Raw genomic sequence first — 20,019 nt, 5'->3', positions numbered from 1 at the left:
GCAACATTTCACAAAAACAATATTCACTAGCCATCTGGCATGGCAATAATAGTTATTTACTGGCCCAACATTGAATATCACTAGCCATGGGAGTGGGGTTACCATAATCTTGAAGCCCTGGAGAACGAGCTTTCATTTGGACATTATGCAAGTATAATACTATATCCATATTTTATAACCTTTTTTCATTCACACAATTAATTTAGGACATCATTTACATGGACACAACAGATAATGCTAAAATGAAATGACACACACAAATGGTCAATTATCAGATGTCCAATTACTGGATGGTCGACCTACCTCTGCATTGGTAAAGCACTCGCATGATATACATTGGTCTAGGATGGTCCCACTGGGCTATTTCTCGTTCCAGCCAGTGCACCACGACTGGTATATCAAAGGCTGTGGTATGAGCTATCCTGTCTGTGGGATGGTGCATATAAAAGATTTCTTGCTGCTACAGGAGCTACAGCACCTAGGTCCCAATAACGAGCTACTTTTAGCATACCAAGTTCAAAAACATGTAGTTCCCTTCTTTTAGTTTCGGCAGACTGTTAAAAAATGTGCCCAATTTCCTTCGTTCAAACTGCACACCCTTTCCCTTTAATCCCACGAGGCATTCAAAATTCCAGAGTACTAAAACCATCCCTCTGCCCATTACTGGCTGCTGGTGCTCTTGTCAGTGGAGGCGATCCCTTCTCCAACCCTTTCAGAGGAGCCCACACCTGCACCCATGACAGGCATGCACTACAACAGCTTGCTCTGAATGTGCACGTAAAACCCTCCGACCCGACCTACTGGGAAAATATGCAGTGGAATCGCAGTCTCAATGACCAGGAAACTGCATAACCTTAATTTTAATGTAAAGTTGGCAACAGTCTGAAGATCCCCCCAGCATGAATGCAAGATGAAAATGGTTGACAAGAAAGGTGCACACAGTACATTGTCCTCCATAAAATCTTATTAAACAAAAACACTATCTAAATTTTGATCAGTTCTTATTGAAATAAATGATAGACATGATTCAAGTATCAACACCTGTCCCCGCCAAATCTAAACAGAACAGTACCGGTGAGGTACATGATACGCCCAACAGGGGTTTGATGAAAAAAAAATATCTATATTAATGAATATGTTAAGAGTATGATTAAATTATAAATCATGTGAAATGTTTGCAATGTGCAATGGGACAAGTTTGTTTTGGCCAACCACCATCCCAAGTTGTTCCTACATGAGGGTTTGATGGTCCTGTATGCATCTGTAATCAAGATAGGTCAGAACAAGGATTTACTGTTATGTGCAGTAGACTTAGAAATAGATCAGTGACCTAGCAATAATATGCGACAAACCACTATCCTATGTTGTTCCTACATTTGAGGTCTGAAAGTCCTGTATGCATCATAATGGCATCTGTATTAAAGATATGGTCCAGACAAGAAAGTCAAACCACGAACGCCATACCATAATACAACCCCATCACTGATCGGCATATAAAAAGTTGGTTTGTTTTAACACCAGTAATGCACATTGAATTATTAACCATTGGCTATTGGATGTTAAAAGTTTGGCAATTTTGACACATAAATGTAGTCTTAGAAATAAATGTTTTATTTTATGACATTTTATTTACGGTTATATGGAGTCAGACATATGGTTAAGGACCACAGATATACAGAGGAAACCCACCATCCCCACTTCATGGGCTACTCTTTTCAATTAGCAGCAAGGGATCATTTATATGCACCATCCCAGACAAGATGGTACATACCACGGCCTTTGTTACACCAGTTGTGGAGCACTGGATGGAACAATAAATAGCCCAATGGGGTCACAGACAGGGATCGATCCTAAACCGACCGCGCATCAAGCGAGCACCATCAGTGGGCTACGCTCCGCCCCGCCCCAGTCTTAGAAAGGAAACCCACTTCCTTTTTTACATTAGTAATAAGGGATCTTTTATATGCATCATCCCATACACAGGATAGTACACACCATGGCCTTTGGTATACCAGTTGTGGTATTGGTTAGAACACGTTGTGAAGATCGACACAGAAAATCCCACCCCAGTTCACAGGTTATTTCACCAAACGAACGCTCTTCACAACGTGTGACTCCTAATGAACATAGCATAATAGCTCCTTTGACTTCACCCGAAGGAACAAACATGAGAATAAAAACCAATCGAACAAATATTCTGTGTATTCTTTTTTCTCTCTTTTTTTTTTTTAATTGGCAGAATGACAATTTACAACAGTTTTATTTGTCCTTCTCTTCTGCTTCACGTTTCTTTTTCTCTCGGATGCCTTGAAGTCTGACATTGGCTCTAGCCCGTCGCTGTGCGATGAATGGACTGTATTTCTTCATTTCGTCGGTAATGGCGCGAGCCTTCTCGTGTCGCGTACTCTGTCTGATCACCATAAACGGACTCTTCAGCTGAGTGGCAGTCTTTATCTGTTCCTCCTGCAAAACAGAACATTTGTACTTGTTTAATCAATATTATGTTAAAGTATTCATTTTCAAGGTACTTAAATAATTTGGAAAGAATGAAAGAAATGTTTTATTTAACGACGCACTCAACACATTTTATTTACGGTTATATGGCGTCAGACATATGGTTAAGGACCACACAGATTTTGAGAGGAAACCCGCTTTCGCCACTTCATGGGCTACTCTTTCCGATTAGCAGCAAGGGATCTTTTATTTGCGCTTCCCACAGGCAGGATAGCACAAACCATGGCCTTTGTTGAACCAGTTATGGATCACTGGTCGGTGCAAGTGGTTTACACCTACCCACTGAGCCTTGCGGAGCACTCGCTCAGGGTTTGGAGTCAGTATCTGGATTAAAAATCCCATGCCTTAACTGGGATCCGAACCCAGTACCTAGCAGCCTGTTGACCGATGGCCTAACCACAACGCTACCGAGGCCGGTTAAACAATTTGGAATGCATAATTCAAGCATTTTTTCCCTGTCAAATTACAGTTTGTAAAAACTTACATTCACTGTATTCAATTGGTAAAACTTGGTCTAATATATTTGTCAGTATTTGTAACAATGTATCAAACATTTTTCAATATTTGTAATAAAATGAAGTTGACTAGTGAAATAATAGCTGACAAATTTAGGAATTACAAGAAAACAAACTTGAAGGTAAATTTTAATATTTATTAGCCAAAATATGTTATTCAAATAGGAAAGCCAACAGTAAAAATGACAAAACTTGTACCCACTCAACATGTTTTTTGTTAAAAATTAATCCAGTAGTTTGAAGATTAAGGTATTGTTAAAAAAAACATATGGAAAACTATATGTTGGACAGACGGGGGACAAGACAGAGATACATGAAACCCATAGTCCCCCTCTGGTTGGACAGATAGGGTACCAACAAATGAAAAAGGCCACGACTTACATTAGCATCACCCTTCTTGGGTTTGCTGGCTTTCCTTGGGAAGAGGATCAGTTTAGATCTGTACTCTTTCAACCGCTGTACATTCTGCTGCAATGATTCCATCGATCGGTTCATGCGGCGGTGATCAACAGAAATTCCTATTGTTCTTGCCAATTTCCTGTTAATACCAGCTTGCTGAAAAACAAACAAGAGGCCATTGAGCAAGCTAAATGATCACAGAGTATATATTGTAGACATCAACTACCAGACCCATCATGTACACAACAACACCCATTTTCCTACTTCATGATTAACTAAATTATTTTATTTCTTTATGGAAGGAAATGATTTATTAAACGATGCACTCAATACATTTTATTTATGGCTATATGGCATCAGACATATGGTTGAAGAACCACACAAATATTGAGGGAGGAAACCCACTGTCACCACTTCATAGGCTACTCTCTTCAATTAGCAGCAAGGAATATTTTATATGCACCATCTCACAGATAGGATAGCACATACCACGGCCTTTGATGTACCAGTCGTTGTGCACTGGCTGGAGCGAAAAATAGCTCAATGGGACCACAGACGGGTATCGATCCCAAACCAACCACTCATCAAGCAAGTGTTTTACCACTGGGCTATGTCTCGCCCCGTTTCTTTACGAGTCAAGGAAGCATCCCACAGAACTTAATTGTAGATGAACTTGCAGCTGTGCAGTGTTCTCGCTGCTCCATTTAAGTGGGGCGCCCCGCCCCGCTATTCCATTTTGCCGAACTCCTTTCACGTTCCCCGCCCTCCTTTATTTTTGAGCGCCCCTCTTTATGTCCCAGCACCTATCTCCGCTATTTCCAAATGCACTTTTTTCCACACAAAAAACAACAATCAGTCTGCATACTGGACATCAAAGGAAACAAGCCGTGTTGTGTACGAAAAAGCAATTGACGAAACATTTACGACAGTTACCGTAAGTAATTTAACAGTATTTTTAACAGCCTCTATTTTGTCCAATATCTGTATCCATTTGTATGTTTGATAAACACAATAAAAGTTGTATTTTATGTAAGCAATGAAAACATTTAATTTTTTACGGATTTGGCAATCTCCGACTGAAAAAAAACCTCTTATTTGGCGCCAAATTTGTCACGTGATCATAACGGTCATTCTGTCTTTTGTTTCCACTAACTATCGTTTGATATTTTGTCCTCAGTTGCAGATATAATTGGTTGAAACTGATGATTTTACTTTCTGTTATTCTGTTTATTCAGCAGTTCTTTATAACATATTGTAAACTTTTCATTTTGAGGGGCTATGAACGCTTATAAAAACAACGGAAGTGGTAGTGTTTATCATTAAAATCATTTATCTTGAGTGCCAAATAATATATACACCGCCTTTACAAAAACGAAACTGCTGGCGATAATATTTTATCACAGCGATCGATTCATTCGATGAAGATGGAAATAACAAAAATGTATCTGACATTAGGAGATCACTTTACAAACATCTTTATTGTTTTTCGTATATCTTGAAATCTTTATTAAAAATAATATTATTAAAATTTCGATCGGTCCAGCAAAACCGGAACTGCCCGTGAATGTCAGACCGATATCATCCTCGGTTCAATTAAAAGACGAGTATGCCTTTTCTCAAAGTCTACCAACACACAACAATATGATAACCAAACTACTCCACCCCCCCCCCCCCCCCCCCCCTTTTTTTTTTTTTTTGCTTTTCGTTTATTGGTGGGTTGTTTGTTTTTTCGAAGGGTGTGGTGCCGACCGGCCGCCCTCCTTTAATTTTCACCCAGCGAAAACACTGAGCTGTGAATAAATTAGTTTTAAAAATACAATTCTAGTCAACTTCAATCCCTCACAATGCACAATAAGGGGTTCAACAATGATGAAATTCACGACTGTTACATTGGTTATAGCATTTCTATAAGTAGAGATGATTTGTTTTAATTTGCTTCATTTTCCTCTTTTTGGCCCTGGTATGCCAAAATGACCAAAATTCACACATTTATTTTTTCGTGCCACCCCATCACCCATTCACAAATTAAGATAAATCATCTACTGAACTTTAAATATACGACTGTTAGAAGCTTTTTGGAAAATTTGCGCTGTAGCACTTTTTAAAAATAAATTCCTTCTTTTAATTATAATTACTGAAATTTGCGCTGTAGCACTTTTTAAAAATAAATTCCTTCTTTTAATTATAATTACTGTAATCTCGAGATCAAAATATGTACTAAATATGTATATAAGCTTTGAGGTCTCATGTTGCGGATGTACAGGGAAAACATTTTTCAGTTTGCGTTGCAAATCGCTACACAAGTTTGAGACATTGCTATACAATTTGTAAACATTTTAAAACAGTAGTTGCTAATCAATTTTCAACTGATGAGAAATATTGTTAATCAAGATATTTTTTTTTTTAAAGTTTGTTTTGTTTAACGATACCACTAGAGCACATTGATTTATTAATTGGCTATTGGATGTCAAACGTATGGTCATTTTAAGTCACAGAGATGAAACCTGCTACATTTTGTCCATTAGTAGCAAGGGGTCTTTTATATGCACCATCCCACAGACAGGATAGCACATACCAGTGTCTTTGATACACCAGTTGTGGTGCACTGGCTAGAGTGAGAAATAGCCCAATAGGCCCACTGACGGGGATCGATCCTAGACCGACCGCGCATCAAGCGAGCATTTTCCCACTGGGCTACATCCCGCCCAATCAAGATTTTAAAAACTAAATATTCCCCGAACTAAGTATTCAAAACACAACAAACATACCTTGAGTTCTTCAAGTGTAAATCCTCGGCCAGCTCTCACTTTTGTGTTGTATTTGAATGTTGGGCATCGACATATTGGTCTTAGGGGTCCAGCAACAGGGCGGGGAGCAATTTTTAATGCTTTCTTAATTCGATTCTTCCTCCTTCGCTGCTTTCTCATTGGCTGATTAAACCATGTTTTGACCATGCGCTGCCAATCCTTATGGAAGTGCCCATTAGGTATGACATTGTTTCTTTTGGGAGCCATTATGCTGAAGTGAAAAAAAGAAAAAAAAGGTCATATCTAATTTCTAAAACATGCAGTTTAAATATTAGACATAAAGTACTAGAGACGGTTTTAATTTTGTTATGCTCCATAGTAAAGTGATCACACTAACGTTATGGCAACACCCATTCAGCAGGTTATTTTGTTTTACCACTTCCACCACAAAGTGAATCGGTACTAAGTATTTACCAAAATATTTATGACCAACTGCTAACATATACTCTTCAAAAAAAGAAACGCAAAAGGGTACAAATGGGTTATAACTCCGATTTTATGTTTCCTACCGGTTCATGCTTTGTGAATATAAGGTCATTGCATGTCCCAAACACATTCCCACGGTTACATTCGATAAAACGCAGCTACTGTACAATAAAGTTCCAAAATGTGAATATTCGCAAAAACGCAGCCACGTGCAAACCATGTCACCACTGCACGTGCGTTGTCTGCACATGCAACATGAACACCGACAGTATAAAAGTGCAGGGTGTTCGCTTGCCTGGCCTCTGTATCTGGCCGACAGTTGACAATCCAGGACATGCCACGTCTCAGTGAACCGCAGAGAAACAATGCCATCGGCCGACTAGACGCAGGTGAATCCAGAACGGCCGTTGCCAGGGCATTCCATGTGTCCCCAAGCACCATCTCCAGACTGTGGGACCGTTACCAGCAACATGGATCAACATGTGACCTCCCTAGATCCGGTCGACCACGGGTCACTACCCCCGGGCAGGACCGCTACATCCGGGTACGCCACCTTCGGAAACGATTGACTACTGCCACCTCCAAAGCCGCAGCAATACCAGGTTTGCGCAGGATATCCGACCAGACCGTACGGAACGGCCTACGCGAGTTAGGAATTCGTGCCAGACGTCCAGTTCGAGGTGTCATCGTAACACCACAACACCGTCGACTCCGACTGCAGTGGTGCCAGATTCATCGACAATGGCCTCAACTGCGATGGAGACAGGTGTGGTTCAGTGACGAGTCTCGATTTCTGCTTCGACGTCATGATGGAAGATGTCAATCGGTGTATAGGCGTCATGGTGAACGTTATGCGGCAAAACTGCGTGCAGGAAGTGGACAGATTCGGCGGGGGGTAGTGTCCATGGTGTGGGCAGCCATCTCACACACTGGCAGAACTGACCTGGTCCACGTGCAGGGCAACCTGAATGCACAGGGCTACATTTGACCAGATCCTCCGGCCACACATCGTTCCAGTTATGGCCAACGCCAACGCAGTGTTCCAACATGACAACGCCAGGCCTCCCAGCACGTCTCACAACGGCTTTCCTACGAATAACAACATTAATGGTCCTTCGGCCAATATCTCCGGATTGAACCCAATTGAGCATCTATGGGACGAGTGGACCGACGCCTCCGAAGCCGCAGCCACAATACCCTGCCCGTTTGGCAGGCCTAGGCCGACCACCATCCCCCGTACGTCATCTGTACTCTGGTTGCTTCAATGGGCAGGCAGTGCCAGGCAGTTGTCAACACGCGCGGAGGCCACACCCGGTATTGACTCCAGATGACCTTGACCTTGGTGGTGTGTCCTATCACTTACTCACAATGGACTAGAGTGAATTGTGAACAATCCTGCAACATTTGGTAATTATCGGACTCACCATTCAATAATTAAATCAATTCTCCAAATGTTACGACAATGTGGTTTTGCGTTTCTTCTTTTGAAGAGTATATATAATTAATTAACCTTAGACAAAAAACTGTTTGCATGTTGATTATAGTCACATGAGGTATCTTTTATATGCTACTTGTGGAGCACTATAACACTATAATGAAAACATGGAACTTCTGCCAACAATCAAATAGAAAAATTATAGAAAAATGTTTCTAGAATTTTAATAAAATCCACTAGCCATGGGCTCAGTGATTTTAGAAATTTACTAGCCACGATTAAAAATTCTCTAGCCCTATTTTATTTAAAGTTAATATAATTTCACTAAATACTACAGTAGTAATAATCAAATGTGTTACCTAAAGACGGAGATAGAGCTTAAAAACACTAACATCAATTTGGGGTTAGGGTGTGGGCAGGATATTCATATTTACAACATAGATTTAACTGCAACATTTGACCAAAACATCCACTAGCCATCGGGCAGTGAATATCACTAGCCATGGGAGTGGGGCTACCATAATCTAGAAGCCCTGATAATGTTAAATATCATTTTAGGGTCGCAAACACTAGAGGACACCCTTTCAGCAGTGTTTCTGTCAAATCCTCAACTTAGGAAATGCCTTACATAATTGTGCACATGGTCCAGTCAATCACCTCCCAATAAAAAAGAGAACCATGTGTAGCGGGTCTAATGCTTTGTTTAATGACACCACTAGAGCACAATGATTTATTAATCATCAGCTACTGGACGTCAAACATTAGGTAATTGAGTCTTAGAGAAGAAACCTGCTACATTTTTCCATTAGTATCTTTTATATATGTACCATCTCAGAGACAGGATAGCACATACCACAGCCTTTGATACAACAGTTGTGGTACCCTGGCTGGAAATTGCCCAATGGGCCCACCGACGAGGATTGATCCTAGTCCGACCGTGCACCAAGCGAACATTTCACCACTGAGCTGTACCGCCCCATTAATGTTTTGGTGTCCCCTGGCCCAATTTTAAGTCTGTATAAAATTTTGTCTCTGCAAGTAACAATTTTTTCTTTTTAAAAATTGTTTCAACTACTCTAAAAATTGATAATTATTTCTGCAGTTAGGCTGTGGTCAAATGTATAAAACAAATTTTATGCACATCAGTCTTCTGAGACAAATTGGTTAAAGGCAAAAATACTGTATTTTTATTATTTAATCCAACGGCAGAGCGATTATAACCATCCAAAATAATATCTTGCTTTCAAACAAATGCCAGACAACTCGGCTTGGAGGACAACTCGGCCCACGTCGAGATAGCTCGGCCCAGAGTTCTGGGACAACCTGGCCCACCGTGTGACAACTCGGCCCGGAGTCCAGAGACAACTCGGCACATTGACAATCTTGTCTATTATTGAACAATATTGTTGAACAAGTGTCGTTTTTCTCACAGAAATAAAAGAATTTGTTTTTTGTTAAATTGATAAATTGCTGATCCATTTATCTTTGAAGATAGTTTCCGCTGTTCGAATAATTTGTTTTTGTTCTACAGTCGGTGACCTAAACATTGGAGATGATCCCAGAAAAAACATGCAAAAGTTATTTATCGTAACAACACTGACTTTTATCTTTTGTTTACTATAGTACAATACTTCGACACTACAACATGGCCAACTATCATACTTAACATGCATACAATGTGTCACAGCATGCCCCGTCTATCAGTCTAATAACTCGGGCCGAGTTGTCCCCCGGTCCGAGTTGTCTGGTCCCCCTTTCAAACGCAGTGAAGGCTACTTGAAAAAATGGATCACTACTAAATAATTTGGAAACTATAGAAAATTGTGCAATCAGTAGCTAGTGAAATACTACTATTTGTTAAATCTGAGAAAGCATTCACCTGATTCGTAGTGTGAATGATCCAATAAAATATCAAACCATTGATGGCAGACGTTACTGACTTAAGCCTAAAACAACGTTTAAATGTGCACCGGGTCTGTGTCTGGCAAGTATTGTGCCAGTTCCAACTAAAATTGAATGTGACAAAACACACCGGGTCTGTGATGACATCAACTACAAATCTGGCAATAGATGTCATAGAACATGTACTACATTTTCACACTGCCAGTCTGGCAGTTGCACAATGTTTGAAAAAGTTACTCATTAATTTTTTTTTTTTATTTAATAACAAATTGTTTATAGAAGTAAATTTATCTAAAAATGTGAACTAATTAATATATATTTAACACACTTAACAGCTACTGACACAGACGTCAAAATACACCAAACGTGGTGTCTTTGCCACTCTCTCCAGACCCAGACTGTTTTGGGCGGCCCTAAGGGTACTTGTGAAAGAACCGATATTAATCAACAGTTACAAATTGTGGGGAATTTCAAATCAAATGCAGATGCATGAGTGAATAAGGCTCATAATTATTTTCCCTAAAATACTTTTAATTAGCCACATCCCATTCTTATTTTGAGATATTTATTTAAATAAAATGTAAAAATTGTTGTGTATTATTTACAATTATTTCTCGACTTCAATAATTATAGAAACTAAAAATAACATATTTGTGTGATTACAAAATTATTTAACTTAATGTTTTTGCCTGTATTAATGTCATAACAAGTTTATTACATTAAGATGCAACAAAATTATGCCACAATCGTTGGTTTTCACACACCTCACCAAATACCAAAAACCGGAAAAGGAAGTCAACTTTCCACATATTCTTTTTGTACATTGAGCCCCATAATAAGAGACCCAAATTATTAACAAGTTGGAAAAAGTGACACTTCTGCATTAAATTTGTCTTTCCCATGACCAATTAAATTTCGATCATAAAATTAAGTGTAACTTATTTTTGCTCGATATCTGTTATTTAAGCTTTAAAATGGTAAATTTCGATGTTCACGCATGCAGTATACAATGTGACTTGTCAAGTAACAGTATGAAGTAGCGATTAACTCAACTTCCCTGAGTCCAATACCTAAAAGGACGTTGAATATGGGTGAGGACTAGCCGATGTCATAATATTACTATATCACCTAAGTCGGCGGACTAGTATGACAAAGGTTTTGATACATCATAACTGTGCGTGTACAGGAGTTCCGGGTGTCGAATACCCATCCTTTCTCCAAGCGAATTAAATTATTTAAATATATATATATTCCGGAAAGCACGACCTCAAACCCCATAATAATGTCGCTAGCCACATTCTAGACACACGCACACCCAACACACACCCAACACACACAGTTTCTTGCACACGCACATTATACCCGAAGTCGTATATATTATTACTGGAATTGTGGAGCAGTGGAAGCAAATGGTAAGATATTTTTGGGTTGGAGTTGGTAGGTCCTGAATACCAGTCTGTTACGAATGCAGCATTTAGATAATATGCCTATGGTCCTAACTATAACTATGAGCTATCAAAGATTAACACATTACATTTGTTATCCTTATTATTTTTTAATTTCACTGCGTCCCGCACCTACACGTACAGACATGCACATTTGTGACGCTATTCGCAAGTGCGGCGAGCGCTGTAAATCGTAAAATGCATGCATCTTGGAAATAGATATGTACTAAGTACATTGATATATTTGATTTTCTTATTATTTCTTTCTTTCTTTCTTTTTTAAAATGTTTTTTATTTTATTTTTATTTTTATTTTGTTGTGCTTGCCTCTGTACAGTGGTGTGTCAACGAATAATGGAGAAAAATAAAGAAGGAAAACGAAAGAAAAACTAGAATGCTGGTTTAAGGTCTCACTACACAGATGTCATCTGCCATTGAAACCCATGTTAAACTGCCCAACTTCAAGCGAAGATTGCCCATAGAACGGGTTCTCGTTGGCACTAACAACATACACCATTGCAAACATACATTATATAAGCATTTATTTTCACTCCAAAATTGAGAACATTTCCGTCTCAGTTTTTTGCTATACGACCGCATCTGGCTGTAGTACCGGTCCGAATAGGTGGTTCATTAACCGATTCACTCCGGCTGTCACTTGCGCTATATACCCATGTCCCAAAAGGTCGATGCACAATATTACAAAATAACATGGGCAAAATACAGCCAGAAGGCTTACCATTAAGCATACATATTGTTTTAATTCTTCACCATTTGCTAGAAGTGAATATGTGACCCATAACATGTGTCCCAATTAGGAACTATAGTGGACCGTGATGAATGAACTGTCACCCGGAAGTGATCTGTGTAGTGAGACCTAAGGTTCCACAGGCAACAGTGTAACTTTTATGCGCTTTTGACGGACACTAAGTAACTTTTGGAGTGGGTTCCAGTGGCTGCTATTTCAGTGATATAATTATGCTAAGTTACTTGAGTAGCCGGTAAAAATTTCATTGAGGACAGACTTAAACCACCGGACACTGACTGGCCTCAACACAAACTTCCATCAAATTCTTGAAATTGCACTCCCGCCATTATTGAAAATTTAAAGGGTAACTTCAAAATAAAGTTAAAACCAGACCCCACAAAAAGTAAAAAATTAACAAATTGTAGTCAAATATCAGGGGATGGCATTACATATGTTGTTATTTCCAGTAAAGGCTTTCTTTAGTTTTATAAAAATTATTGAAAATCCTACTTTAAAATTGCTTTTTACCTAAAACTAGTAAAAGGGAAAAAAAGACAAGGAAGTTAAACTCCTGAATATTGATGTAATTTGTATGATTTATCCCTATCATGTATTTGATAACGAAATTTTACAAATTGAACAAAATGTATAATTAAGAACTTTTCCCATCATACTATAAAAGTGTTTTTTTGTAAATAATTTGTTTGGTTTGACTTAAGACGAAAAGTTGTAATAGTGTTCTGGAAATAAAAAAAAGTAATCTTTTCTTGTGTGCAAATTAGAAAACAATTGGCTCTGAAATAAATAAGTTTTACGTATAGTTAATTCCATAGTATGAAAAAAAGGTGTTCACTGTGGGGCCGATTATAATTGTTCATCTATTCATAACAAGCTTCTCCCCTTTGTCATGGGTAGGGAGAAGTTCTACTTTTTCAGTTCTAGATTAGGGTTTGGTTATAAAAAAACAACAACCCAGGTGTCTTAACACCTACTTGTGCTGTTGTGTCTGCATCATCTGTTGAACATGTATTTTTTTCAGAAGTCTGCAGATGGCAGAGTTGTTAAAATAGAAGAAGCTGTATAACTTAGGTCGGCATAGAATGTCATCAGTGCTGATCCTGCATTTCAACGATGTGTACAACATCGAACCACAGAGGGATGAGCCTGTGGGCGGGGCCAGTCGGTTTGCAGGGTACATTCATTCCTGCAGACATGAAAATCCGCTGGTTCTTTTCAGTGGTGATGTCCTGAACCCATCTCTTAGTAAGAAAACATTCTTCCATTTTTTTTTTATATACTGCCTATTTAGCACTAATACTAGTAATAGCAGTGTACATTGGTTGTTTAACATTAAAAAAAAAAATCTGAAATACAGGTAAGTAAAAAGAAAATTATTATTTTGTAAAAACCCCGACACAGATTGCATTGGATAATGAGAGCAAATTTTAATATGCATGTATGCATTGAAACTTGATATTATGATCACGTGTCTGTATATAACAGCTGTTTTTAGACATGTTTTTTTTAAATAAATTTACAATTCATTGTTCTCGCTGCTCTATTTAAGTGGGGCAACCTGCCCCATCATTGCACTTCATCACCCTCTTTTTACATTCTGCCGTCTTTTATTTTCCTGTGCCCCTCTTTATTTCCCAGCACCCTATTGTATTTTACAGCACCTATTTCCATTATTTCCAAATGCACACTTTTTTTCACACAAAAATAATTGGATCAGTCTACACACTGGACATCAAAGAAAACTAACTGCATTGTGTGTATGAAAAAGCAACTGAAGAAATACTTCAGCAGCTTACAACAGTTACCGCAACTTAATTTAACTATTTTTAACAGCCTCTATTTTGGGCAAAATATCCAACCGGTCCCCTCTTTCATTCATTCATTGGCAAGACTTCCGAACATTCCAGCATTCAGTTCATTCGGGTTTAGGTTTACTGATAGTATTAGCATGCATGCTGGAACGTTCGGAAGTTTTTCCCATTCATTTATAAGCCCAGTCTTCATGAAAAACGTTTTGAGACACTTCGGGCAAGGCTTTCTAGACGATTCGTCCTCTGGACATTTCGTCCACAGACGATTCGTCCATGTACATTTCGTCCACCCACATCGGACATTTCGTCCACTCAATTACAGAATTTACTATATAACTATAAATAATTATTTCTTTGACAGTGTAGTTGATTATTATCATTATTAAGTGGTTTGCTTTATCAAAGAAATATAAATTACGACCACAAATCAATGACACTTTCAAAATATTTATTAACTGGCCGTGTCCATTTCGTCCACCGACGATTCGTTTGTACCCGATTTCCGTTCTTCCCATCCCCCTCTCTCTCTCTCTCTCTCACACACACACACACACAACTTGCATCTTCTTTTCGTAGGCAGATCAGACCAGATCAGATCAATTTGTTTTTTCGTTGTAATTTGGCATTAAGAAAAGTAATAACTTTTCTGAGACCACCGACCCACTTCAATAGGTAAACTTCATATAATAGCAAGGTAACAAATGTTAATAATAACATTTTGAATAAACAAACACAAACAAAGCAAAAAACCATTCTTTTTATTTCAATTTAATTTAACTTAAGTCATAACAATAGGACATTGCGTTTCAGCCTATGCTACAACAAATGGCCAATAGCTCGAAGAAGGTGTTTTGGCAGAATTTCACCATCATGGTATTGTGTCCATATTTGGCAAAACTTCCCCCTGCCTTCGTCCTCTGCTTGGATCTCTGTAGACGTCCCAAGCCGTCCGTCGCTAACGCTCGCTCCATCGTCATTTTGACTAACTTTCGCTTTCGCGTAGAAGGAGAGGAACCAACAAGTAAAACTGGATTCCATCTCTGGTAGCCTTGCGTTGATTCTCCGATGCCAGCCTTCTGTGTTGTTGTTTAGTTCGAATCTGAATGTGAAAAAGCACACCATGTAGATATAATAATAAAAACTACTACTATGCTACTACTACCACCACTACTACATAAAATATACTAAATATATATACAAATTAGTCATGGACAACACAACAACAATACTAAACATGTACTTACTGGCAATCCAAAATGGACCAATTCTCCAACCTTCCATACGCTACTTCCTGAACCATGTTCTTTTCATGTATGCAGAACGTTCTCCACCTTTTGGCGGGATTCCGGAACAGCCACAAAGTCGCTCGAACTGACTCCTCAATATCCTCAGCTGGCAAATAATGGCAGAGACAGAACTTGTTTCAGGAATAGATATATGGCCGTCCCCTTGTCATGGTACGATTTTTCCAGTCCTTCTTGTCTGATCCTTTTGAAAACCGCCTGGGTCCAGTGAAATAAGCACCCCTAAAAAGAAAAACGTCAAACAAAAATGTGAAATATATATAAATAAAAACCCGAAACAAACATTATAAAATTTAAAAAAATTTAAAATTGTAAACAAATCGTAAAATGATGACAGTAAAATTATAATTATAATACTAATAGTTAACATACTTTCAATTCAACATGTGGTAGTACGGCGCGTATCGCAGCCCAGGTAGCCGCTTCAAAATCCGACACGACACGTCTCACTTTGTGGCTGTTGTTGCATTTTTTTTTTCTAGAAGACTGTTGAATACCTATGATGAAAAATATTAATTAGTCAATATCGTGAGTGAAAAACTTAAAACATAACATAACTTTGCAACAGATACGGTAAAGAAATATCTTTAAATCTTTGTTGTATATAAAGGCTTATGAATGTGGACTCTCCCAAGCGAAATGTTAAATTTTTTTTAAACTTGCCCCCATTGTATAACGTGTTGTATTTTACCATGAATACATTAAAATAAATGTACAAAAGTATAAATACCAATACCAATATAAACCACTTACCCCTAAATAATGATTGTTTGTCTTCGCGACATCAAACAAACGCCAGTGTTACTTGGGTCATTGTCTCTCACCGATCTGACGAAGAATGCATGGAGTCCAAACAGTTGCACAAAAGGAGGCGCCATGATTTTAAATGTTCCATCGACGTACCATGTTTTTCGCCTGGGCCAGCTGATGAACTTTTGATCTGGCGTTGCAAAAATCGATGCCGCTGTTCGTTGACACGGACTGATGCTTGGAAAAACGTTTCTTTTCTGCATCCGAGTCTACCGACGAGCACAAGTACTCTACATCAACTGTAAAATATTAAATCATTGTTTCATAAGGTAGGAAAGAAGAAAGGAGTAGCACTAAACACATTATAACCATGGGTTTATGAACCAATTGTGTAACTTTTTTCAGGAGTTTCCTCAAGTCTAAAATAGAACACGTGTAAGTTTATACATACATCAAAACTGCAGGTCTTTGGGATCATCGGGTCGGAATTTTCTTTCGATGTCGATTGGCCTTCCTTGCCCAGCTATCAAACGTACACGAGTCAGACTGAATATTTTCAACCTGGTCGCAGCAAGCTTCACACTTTCAACAATCTCCTTTGCCGACCGAAAAATGTGCTCCGCAGCTAGAGTTTTGGACCTAAATGGAAGAAAACATGTTTTATGTAGTTACGCACAATAAGACATTAAACAAATAACGTTAGCAAGTGCAATATTTTAAATAAAACATCATTAACAAATTGCATAATGGGAATAAATGTACCTGTTTGTTTTCTTCGGTTTCGATGTAGCAGTCCAGGTTTTGCTTGATGGTTGTGCTCCACTTTGCCTCGAGAAAAGATATTCCCAAAATTTGGTTAACTGTAGCTTTGCACCAGTTGTGGGTTCCTCTTAACACTGCAAGTCCAGTTAATTCGGTCGCCATTCACTTTCTATAATACATGGTAGACACCGTGGTTTAATTTATTTCAACACATACATAATATAAAAATTGTGTATTAATAAATAAAGATCACATACTAGTATATTTATCTATTGTTTTATATTAATACATGCACATGTATTTACCTTTCTGGTATAGGCATAACCGATTGTTTCAATCAGCTTCGGTTCCCTCTATCTGTTCCTTGGTCTACCACTACAAACTCCGGAGTGTAATTCTCCGTTTCACTAATCTCCATCGGCCCTTTTTTTTTTCTTTTTTTTTGCGGTTTCAACCAGTGACCTATATATAAGAATACTTAGTGCACTACTTTTGTAAGTCTATATTTCATGTATAATACGATAAAATCTTCAACAAAACCCCCCCTGTTTTTTGTTTCTAGTGCCAAAAAACAAATACCGCATACACCACCACCCCCACCAAAAAAAAAAAAAAAACCCCACAAAAAAACCTAAACAAAACAATGACATACTTACTCTTCTTGTAATGCATATGAGGAGATATTTGGTCGAGTTGCAAAACTGGCACCTCAGGCACACAGCAGAAATGTCGATGGTCTGCGATGCATTGCATTCAAATGAAAGGCGTGTGCTCTCTGCTCTTGGTTCACCGTTTATGCTCGACTGATCAAGTTGAACAGCAAACGTTCCAAAACATCAATTTTGTGACCTTGACGACGTGTTCTAAAATGTAAAATACACTTTAAATGAATAGAATTGCACAACAGGAAAAAAAACCTCTGTAAGTCATTAAGTGTTCTGTCTAATGTAAAAACATGAAACATATAATAGCATCGATATACATAATGTCAAGCTGCATAAAGTATATAATATTTTAATATCGGTGTTAAAACAAAAACAAGGTATAACAATAAGACATACCTCGCTATGTGATTGTACCAGTGGTCGTGGTGGTTGAGGAGCAGAACTGGTGGTTGGCGGTGGAAGAGGAGGCAAGAGAGAAATCCCGGCGGTGGTGGTAGAAAGTGAAAAACCTGGTGGAGGTGGAAGACGAAGTACTGGCGTCGCTTTGAGGAAGAGAAAAGCTAGGTGGTGGTGGTGACAGAGTATCAGATGTTGTGCAAACACAAATCTCACATTTCCAGTCGATTTCCGTCCCATTCTTTACTGCTGCTCTATATATATCTCGTGATATTCCTGTACATAAAAAAGATGGTGCGTAAATATATATTTTGAGGGCTCAGATTATAATGAGAAATTTTAGATAAATAATTACTAAAAGGCACAATATAGTCATGGACGACGAAATGGCGACCGTATAACGCAATATATTACAACATAATTGATTGAGGGAGTACGTAAATATAGTAAGACGTTTGCGGTCAATATAGCATTTTACTATTGTTACAGTTACATTCTAATTCAACACTAGTTCTTTGTTCATATGAAAAATCGTATTTTATTTCTATAGAAATAACAAATTTATAGCTTGTACCTAATTATATAGCTAAACAGAAATGTACTAAAGAAATGGAACGTTTAATGGAAAGTGGAAAGACAAACAAATAAATGACAAAGTTAACGTACCTGTACCACAGCGTCGATGTTGCCATTTAAAACAAACCTTCACATTGCAATCCTTCTTGGCGTGGCCTTTACGCTCCTTTTGCATGACAGACAAATATTACTCATTGTGAACAATTCCGAACATTTTTACCTTATGGTATAGGCCTATTTATGCCCTTGCTTGTCTACTTGAGTCATGACGATAACAACTCATAATTAACGGTGCCATCTTTTACAGTGAATTTGGTTTAAGTTTGTGAGCAGGAACAGGTAGAAACATCAAACATCAATGGATTAGTTTGATCAATTAACCCAAAACAACTTAATAGACTATCTAAATACGGGGCAGGCGGAGACATCAAAGGATCGGTCTTACTAATTTAGGGGCTTTACACCCCAACATGAACAGCAATTAAATATTGTATTATCTTCCTTAGTATGTGTTTGTAAAAGTAACAATGTAATTATATATGGCAGCCGTTAAGCCTCGTATTCCCTACCCACACCACATCGGTCAAACGGATGTTTGAACAATTATATCTAGGACTCTTGATTCAAATTTATTCACATTTAAGAATCCTAACAACATAATTGCGTCAACATTTTTATTTATCTTTTGGATTGGTATTAATTTATTTTCCTGAGTATATTGTTTTTATTTGGATACATTGCCTTGCCAAAGTCGAACGTTTGTGTCCACAACAAGCATGCTTGCACAATATTTTGTGAACATACATAAAGACATACATACCACCCTCGGGATATCAAACACAACGATTTAAAAAAAAAAAAAAAATATCTACCATATCAAATAAGTTATATATATATATATAATTTTTTTGTTGTTGTTGTATTGGTGCCGTGCAAGGAATATATATTAAAATAAACCTAGTGGACGAATTGTCCAAAGGTAATTTTTGCCTGTGGACGAATCGTCTGTGGACGAAATGTCCAGAGGACGGATCGTCTGCATCCCCGGGCAAGTGGACGTGTAAAATTTACTTGCCCGAATGAACTTCTAGATGCCCATATATTTGCAGAATTTTACCCGCTTAAATGCAGGGTTCTCATTCATCCAAAAATATTGAGTCCATGGACTCATGACCGTATGTTTTGAGAGTCCATTAGGAATGTAGGAGAGTCCACATTTGAAGATGAATTGATATATCCAATAAAATATCAAGTGAATTGTATAACAACTGACAACACTAAAACATTGACATTTAATTGTTTAAATGGTTTTTTGTTGCAATAAAAAGTACATGAACATGAATAATTTTTTTTAAATTAAAATGTTTGATAGAATATAAAACAAATACCAGATAACTCATATATATTCAACTGATAATGACACAAAAGAACTCAAATACATATGTATTTATATTATTTATAAATACTTTTTGGTTTGGCGAAAGATTTTTTTTCCATCACGATTTTTAGAACCAAACATTTTCAACCAGTTTTGTTCAGTTGATCCG

At 37.9% G+C, this 20,019-nt stretch overlaps 2 protein-coding genes across 2 annotated transcripts in view; one reads left to right on the top strand and one right to left on the bottom strand.

Annotated features, from left to right (window-relative positions):
* Window positions 1-2,195: 2,195 nt before the first annotated feature.
* LOC121388765 (60S ribosomal protein L13-like) lies at window positions 2,196-6,446 on the bottom strand. The gene is made up of 3 exons (XM_041520258.1): window positions 6,197-6,446; window positions 3,411-3,584; window positions 2,196-2,463 (listed from the first exon to the last, which is right to left on the bottom strand). The coding sequence occupies exons 1-3, from the start codon at window positions 6,440-6,442 to the stop codon at window positions 2,260-2,262; spliced, it is 624 nt and encodes a 207-aa protein (XP_041376192.1). The 5' UTR covers window positions 6,443-6,446; the 3' UTR covers window positions 2,196-2,259.
* Window positions 6,447-12,338: 5,892 nt separating this feature from the next.
* The window catches only part of LOC121389456 (mannosylglucosyl-3-phosphoglycerate phosphatase-like), a 28,080-nt gene continuing 20,399 nt past the window's right edge, over window positions 12,339-20,019 (top strand). The window contains exons 1-2 of the mRNA XM_041521091.1: window positions 12,339-12,554; window positions 13,230-13,453. Coding sequence (XP_041377025.1) covers window positions 13,291-13,453 — 163 coding nt within the window. The 5' untranslated portion in view covers window positions 12,339-12,554; window positions 13,230-13,290. The remainder of the gene's footprint in view (window positions 12,555-13,229; window positions 13,454-20,019) is intronic.

The sequence above is a fragment of the Gigantopelta aegis genome, chromosome 14 (assembly GCF_016097555.1).
Source record: "Gigantopelta aegis isolate Gae_Host chromosome 14, Gae_host_genome, whole genome shotgun sequence".
Taxonomy (NCBI): Eukaryota; Metazoa; Mollusca; class Gastropoda; order Neomphalida; family Peltospiridae; genus Gigantopelta; species Gigantopelta aegis.
Note: the sequence above shows the minus strand (reverse complement) of the source record. Positions and strands in the feature narration are given on the sequence as shown.